The 7,141-nt window shown below is 47.8% G+C and overlaps 1 protein-coding gene across 5 annotated transcripts; it reads left to right on the plus strand.

Moving 5' to 3' along the window:
- Positions 1-680: 680 nt before the first annotated feature.
- RAB29 (RAB29, member RAS oncogene family) lies at positions 681-6,783 on the plus strand. Of its 5 annotated transcripts, none has more exons than XM_032422222.1 (6): positions 681-734; positions 1,059-1,307; positions 3,539-3,610; positions 4,515-4,696; positions 4,990-5,111; positions 5,406-6,783. In XM_032422222.1, exons 2-6 carry the CDS (start codon positions 1,184-1,186, stop codon positions 5,515-5,517), a joined length of 612 nt encoding a protein of 203 aa, XP_032278113.1. In that variant the 5' UTR covers positions 681-734; positions 1,059-1,183; the 3' UTR covers positions 5,518-6,783. The 5 variants fall into 5 exon arrangements, with proteins under 5 accessions (XP_032278113.1, XP_032278112.1, XP_032278109.1 ...); XM_032422221.1 differs by having other exon boundaries at positions 722-760; XM_032422218.1 differs by lacking the exon at positions 681-734 and adding an exon at positions 769-860 and having other exon boundaries at positions 1,054-1,307.
- Positions 6,784-7,141: the final 358 nt, after the last annotated feature.

Raw genomic sequence — 7,141 nt, forward strand, 5'->3', positions numbered from 1 at the left:
GAGCAACCCCAGCAACAGATGGAGGAGGACTCCCAGTGTACTCCAGTTGATTTCCAGCTCAAATGATAGACTGCAAATAGTGGAAGTGAGAATGAGGAACTGTCTCTTGTTTTCTACCTGTACTACTGTGGCCAGTTACCAAATGATAATAACTGACATTTAATGGCAGGAGTTTTTCTAAGGGTCAGTCTCTTGATCGAGTGTCCCTGAACCTGACTGATAATGGGTCATATGGTAAATAAAAGGGCTAGCCTTCATATTCATAAGATCCTGGGTTTGTCTATCTAATTGAAGAAATAGCAAATGGAGTTTGCTAGGAGCATGAAGGATGAGGCTTGAGCTTCTATTAGTAGAATAATTTATGGAATCTATGGAATAATTTTTAATCTTAGTTCCATAAAACCTTCAAAGATAATGAGAAATCTATGTGGGGAAGGATTTAGGCAGGTGAAATCATGTGGAACAAAGAGCCTCCAAAGGATCTTTTTATTCCAGAATTACTTTAAAATAAGATTCGAACCGTAGAAGGAGTTTGAAAGCCTTGGAACTCTGCGTAGATTTTTTAAAGGAGTTCACAAACTACATTTCCCAGGAGGCCTCGCGGGCAAGTTTCTGCACTCCACTAGGTCTCTTCGCCGCGAGGTAAGCTGGGAAATGTAGTGCTCCAAGCCGCCCCGCACGTGACGCGTGCGGAGGGACGGGGATAGGCGGTCCGGTGTCCCGGGAATCCACGTGTGAGCCGCCCTTTCCCCCGAATTTGGTTTGTGCCGGGCGGGGAGGACCCCATCATCTGACCCCGACTGTGAAATGAGCTGGCCCCGGGTTCAGTCGCCCGCCGGCACCGCTCCGGGGAAGTCCCGGTGGGCGAGGCCCCGCGGCGTCGCGTCCCGTTTCTCGGCAGCGGGGTGGGGTGGGGCGGGGCGCGGCGGGGGAGAAGGTGCGAACAGGCCGGGGGTCGGAGCTCGCGCCCTGTGCCCCACCCAGGCTGCGGCCGCGCGGGGAGGAAGCGCGTAAAGGTTGAGTGCAAAGTTTCCCTTTCTGCTTTCTCGTCAGAGCAGCCCCAACCGGCGGTGGGCTACAATGCCGAACTTCAGTTTGTAGGGGCTCCGGAGCCGAAGGGGTTAAAGCAAGCGACTCCCTCCCCCCACCCCGCCGCCTCCTTCACAAGTCCGGCCGGCCAGCCATGGGCGGCCGCGATCACCTGTTCAAAGTGCTGGTGGTGGGGGACGCCGCGGTGGGCAAGACGTCGCTCGTGCAGCGATACTCCCAGGACAGCTTCAGCAAACACTACAAGTCCACGGTGGGAGGTGAGACGTCGCCGCGAGGGCGGGGTGGACCCCCGCGGCTGGGGAGCCGGGGGTTCCGTGGCCTTGTTCCTCGGGTCAGGAAGTAGGTGTCTGGGATCTTGGAGGGAGGACTTGCCGGGTGTTTGATCTGCATGTTGCTTTTGGGTTTTCCCCAGTTAGGTTCACCCAGTCCGAGCTGACCGCCTGGAAGGAGATTGGGCGAAGGTGTGAAGAGGAGGAATGGGGAAGGGAGGTTGAGGAATACGCAATTGTTGCGTTTCTCGGGGGAATTGGGAACTCAGGTCTCCTCCTGCAGCCTTCCTAGCGGTCACCCGCAAATCTCTGCGATCAGCCGAGGCCGCTGGGACCCCTCGAGGAGGCCTGGTTAGGTGCCAGCTGGGGCTCTTGGCCTGCCTCTCACAGGTAGCTGATGAAGGAACAGAAAGGTGCTGTCTGGCCTTAAGGATCCTACCTTTGTTTTGGGGATGCCTGAGTAGGAGAGCCCCTGAGCCACACAATCTGATGCTCACCGAGGCTGATGAGCGGTGTGCATTTTTGTCCATGGATTGCTTAAATAAAGACAGCTAGAAATTATTCAAGGAATCTGACCTATCTTCCCACCCCCCCTTTCTCTCAAGCTGGGGAGGGGAAAAAGGAAGGGAACACCAAGAAGTTCATTCATTTCTTTCTAGGGATGGCCTTGGGCTCAACCTTTTTCTTTTTCCCCAGAAGTAGAAATGTCTTTTTGTTAAGGTCTTTAGTTGGGAAGAGCTGGTGAAGGGGAAGAGTTAACAAACATTAAGAGAACTTTTTTTTAAGGAAAAAAAAAAACCTGCGCTAGGGGCGCCTGGGTGGCTCAGTCATTAAGTGTCTGCCTTCGGTCATGATCCCCGGGTCCTGGAATGGAGCCCCACATCGGGCTCCCTGCTCGGCGGGAAGGCTGCTTCTCCCTCTCTCACTCCCCCTGCTTGTGTTCCCTCTCTCGCTGTGTCTCTCTCTGTCAGATAAATAAATAAAATCTTTAAAAAAACAAACAAAAAAACCCTGCACTAATGTAAATTTTGAAGATGGGTGCTGGTGATCCTTGTGGAATTTAAAAAAAATTAACAAGCGTTAACATTGCAATGAAAACATCCTCTTGAGAACATCCAGCAACATTTAGGGTTTGAAGTTTGAAAGACTATTTCTCCACCATTCTGCCCTCCACTCCTAAATAATATGAGAGCTCTTATTTCATGGGTTTGGTTAAAAGTGTTTCACTAATTAGTTTTTAGCAATTGCCCTAGTTTTCCTTTAGTAAAGAATAATGGCTCTGGCTAATTTTTTTTTTTCAGTGTTTATTCTAAATTTCCCCTAGCTTCCATTTCTGTCACAGATGTGGAAAATGTACTTCCAAATCTGGGAAGTTACTCTGTTTCTCCTTCTCAAAAGTTTTCCCCCCTGGCATATACTCTTTCAGGCTTAGCTCCTGGAGTCTCAGCTTCTACAGATTCGAACACAGCTCTCAAACACCCTCCATACCGTGTCTTCTTCCTTGGAATCCTCTGGGACCTCTTCCCTTGACCCTATCTATTACCACCCAAAGTAATCCCTACAACCTTGTGGAGGGTGTAGAATTCCCCCCAGTGTTTTTCTCATAATACAATTGGATTAGAAACCAACAGTGAAATTGAATGTGGAAGATGCAAAATCCACCACACTTACCTCATTTCCCCCTTTTGCCCTATCATCCCTTCCCCCTAGAAAACCCCCTGGAACCTTCCAGAAACTTTAACTTGAGATTAGGAGTTTTCATAATTGCTCCCACCCACCTATCCCCAGCCTTAGGGACAAATAGTATCAAATACATTAGTTTGTCAAGAGAGTAAAAACTGAAGACCCCTTCAGAGAGTGGTAATGAATTATCTGTGCCAGAGGCACCTGGAGGCACCTGGCTGCCCCAGTCAGAAGACCATGTGAATCTTGATCTTGGGGTCGTGAGTTCAAGCCCCACGTTGGGGGTAGAGTTCACTTAAAAAATAACAATAATAATAATAATGATAAAATTAGAAATGTTTTAAAAAAGAAAGAATTGTCTGTTCCACATTTAAAGCGTGCGTGTGGGCTCATCTCAACCCATTGAGAGTTTAAAAATAAATAGATACATAGGATTGGAGTTGTGTGTCTCTAGGGTTATAACTGCATATTTGATCTGAGCTTATTCATGGATTTTTTTAAAGGTAAATTTTATTCAATTGTACATGTATTTTCAGTGGATTTTGCTCTGAAGGTTCTCCAGTGGTCTGACTCAGAGATGGTGCGGCTCCAGCTGTGGGATATTGCAGGTAGGCTGGGAAGATGGGATAAGAACCAGGGAAGAAATTTTGGTTTAATCAGCAAGCTCTCAGAAAAAGTGGGGTAGCAAAACCAGAAGTTTTGGGGTTTTTTTTAAGATTTTATTTATTTATTTATTTATTTGAGAGAGAGAGCAAGAGTGGGGAGAGGGGCGGAGGGGCAGAGAGAAGCAGGCTCCCCACTGAGCAAGGAGCCCGATGCGGGGCTCGATCCCAGGACCCTGGGATCATGACCTGAGCCGAAGGCAGACACTTAACCGACTGAGCCACCCAGGCGCACCAAAACCAGAAGGCTTTTTCCTGGAGCTGGAATGATGGAGTTGTTCAGAGGACACATAAGCTGAGTGGATGTAGAGAGTTTGTAGATATTTTCTGTAGATGTTTTGCCCTGGATAAATGTAGAGCCCTTTGTCCCTGGGTGGAATGGCTGGCAAGGTGATAGATTGTCCAGACCGTGGGTGGGTGCTCTCACAGCAGAGGGAGGGTGCTTTTTCCAGCGTTTCAGGTGACCTTGGGGAGAAAGAAGATTCCCCAGAAAATAGAAACAATAATAGTAACAGGTGACTTTTACTACGTGCCAAGCACTTTCCTAAGCATTTGAGATTCAATGACTCGTTAATCCTCATCACAACCTTGTGAGAAAAGCTACTGCTTCTGTCCCCGCTCTACAGATGAGGAGTCTGAAGCACTGAAAGCTTCCGTTGCCCAAAGTCCTACAGATAGTACATGACAGAGCAGGGATTTGGACTTGGGCGGTCTGGGTGCAGAATCTGGACTCAGCCACAGTGCATACTGCCCTCCCCCACGAGGAAGGTGGAAAGGGCAAGGTGTCGGAGGGGGTTATGATACTGGTTCTCAGTATCACTTTCTCAAGGGCTCCCTGCTTTCTTCCCAGGGCAGGAGCGCTTCACCTCCATGACTCGACTGTACTATCGGGATGCGTCAGCCTGCGTTATTATGTTTGATGTTACCAACGCCACGACCTTCAGCAATAGCCAGAGGTGGAAGCAGGACTTGGACAGCAAGCTCACCCTGCCTAATGGAGAGCCTGTGCCCTGCCTGCTCTTGGCCAACAAAGTATGTGGTCAGTCTAGGAAAACGGCCCCTGGCCTCTCTCTGTGGTCAGAGAGTAAGCATGTCTAAAACGCTCTCTGATTCCAGGCATCCATTTCTCCCTTCTCAAATTGGCAAACGCATCTCTACCTTCTTTCAAGGGATGCTGGGGCTTTCTTTGGGAAGAATGTTGGCCAGATTTTAGATGCCGGTGTTCTTAGCCACTGGTGGAAAGGTTTTACATCCAGAAGTATCTGAGCAGTGTTCCTATTCTCCAGAAGTTTATGGTGTTGCCTTTCATGTACTCTCTTTGCCAGTGTGACCTGTCCCCTTGGGCAGTGAGCCGAGACCAGGTTGACCGGTTCAGTAAAGAGAATGGTTTCACGGGTTGGACAGAAACATCAGTCAAGGAGAACAAAAATATTAATGAGGCCATGAGGTGAGTAGCTCATGTTGTTCTGGGGTTGGGCACACAGATTCACCCACCTGCTGCCGCCACGCCCCTGGGACCTTCTTTTCCTGTTTCTGAGCAAACAAGAGCAGGCTGAGCCACTGGAATGCCAGCTTCTGAAGGTCAGGGATGCCATCCTTTCTCCTGAGATAATGGGGGGACGAAGGGGCATTTAAATTTCATGGCTTGACTGAATGCCATCTGGTGATAAGACAGACAGTGTCTGCCATGTCTCCCTTTCTTCCCTCCAGTTTATCAGTCTTTTGTTTGTTTGTTTTTTAGAGTCCTCATTGAAAAGATGATGAGCAATTCCAGAGAAGATATGTCTTTATCCACCCAAGGGGACTATATCAATCTACAGACCAAGCCCTCCTCCAGCTGGGCCTGCTGCTAATAGTGTCTGGCTTGTTTTCCCTCCTACGTTTAGGAGGTCTTTTCATCTCTTCCCTTCGGATGCCCACCCAGCAATCTTACTAATCTTATTAAGTACGTTTGGACTGTCTCTTGCCAGTTATCCAGGAAGGAGGACCATCGCCACTAAGGAAAGACGTGGGACTCATGTGCCTTTCTGCATCTCGCAAGTTCCTACTCGCTGCCGGCTCCCGTGGCTCAGTACCTTCTGTATAAGAAAAATCACCGTATCCCTCATTTTGTGACCCAGGATTTTGTGGGGAGCATTAGAAATCAGCACCTGTATTGTAAGGATCCTAATTGCCACCTGTTTTTGCGTTTCTTTTTCCATCTGAAAGATGTGGATATGTCAGTCTGATCTGACTTCAGATTTCGAGAAAATGAGAGCAAAGGGCATTTCCCAAATTCATCATAGGTTATTGCTTTCAGATTCTTTGTGTCTTGGACTTGGAATTTAAACCTCTGATTCTGAGATGGGCAAGGAGTGGGGCTGGATATCCATGGGTTCTGGGTCACAGGAGGTAACCCAAAAGTCACTGTATTTTTGAAGCTTCTAAAGTCATAACTGGCTTTCTCTTGTCATGGCTTCAGGAATAGTCAAGCTTTTAAACTACCTGTTGTGTGTGATGAGAGCGTTTCTTTCCCCAAAGAAACAATTGTCCCATTAGGGTTTTCTAGTATCTCCCTACTGGTGGGGTGGGAGCGGGGTTCACAAGGTTTCTGGGTTGATGTCTTGATGCCTAATGCTGCGGGGTGACATCACTTGGCTGTGGTGCCCTGAAATAGGTCTGTTCCTTACCGCCCTGGGAGTCTGAATGGAAGAGGGAGAGGTTAACAGAACAAAATCCTGTGGGGCCGCTTGCTTCTGAGCACTTTGGGCGCCTAGCACTTACCAGCCATAGGAAACAAATTTTATGTACAGACCTTTGCCTGAGTGGGGAGAGTAGATAGAGAGAAAATCATTAAGTAATTTAAGTGCTAAATCGGGTAGGGTTTTTAGTATCAAATTACTTCTCGACAGCTTCATTTGTTGAATTCTCACAGGATGGTGATTTATAACCTACCCAAAGTTATGAATATTCTTCGTGAACTCAGAGACCTAGAGTTCTTTGAAAGACACTTATTTTAAATGTGTGTCCTAAATAAGTGGTTCCCAAATCAACTTATCAGAACCACTTGGGAAGTTTATTAAAAAAATTTTTTTTTAAGATTTTATTTATTTATTTGACAGAGGGAGACAAAGCGAGAGAAGGAACATAAGCAGGGGGAGTGGGAGAGGGAGAAGCAGGCTTCCCCACGGAGCAGGGAGCCCGATGTGGGGCTCGATCCCAGGACTCTGGGATCATGACCTGAGCCGAAGGCAGACACTTGACTGAGCCACCCAGGCGCCCCTATTAAAACTTTTTAAAATAAAATATGTACGTTTTAAGATTTCTGGGTCCCAAACTCAAGCCTCCTGAATCAAAATTTCCAGGGGTGTGTGTGGGAATATATAGTTGTTGTTTTTCAAAGCCACCCAGGTCATTTGACCAGCCTGGTTTGGAAAACATTGCTGGAGAATTTGGTAAAGATGCAGAGACCCAGGCATTCCCTGAGTAAATGATCCT

This window comes from Phoca vitulina, unplaced genomic scaffold (genome assembly GCF_004348235.1).
Source record: "Phoca vitulina isolate PV1807 unplaced genomic scaffold, GSC_HSeal_1.0 scaffold26, whole genome shotgun sequence".
NCBI classification, from domain to species: domain Eukaryota; kingdom Metazoa; phylum Chordata; class Mammalia; order Carnivora; family Phocidae; genus Phoca; species Phoca vitulina.

Coding starts and splice junctions, on each gene's coding strand:
- RAB29 (XM_032422218.1), top strand. CDS start 808: ATGAGCTGGCCCCGGGTTCAGTCGCCCGCCGGCACCGCTCCGGGGAAG. Junction 861..1,053: donor ACCGCTCCGGGGAAGTCCCG/GTGGGCGAGGCC, acceptor CTTTCTCGTCAG/AGCAGCCCCAACCGGCGGTG. Junction 4,697..4,989: donor GCCTGCTCTTGGCCAACAAA/GTATGTGGTCAG, acceptor TCTCTTTGCCAG/TGTGACCTGTCCCCTTGGGC.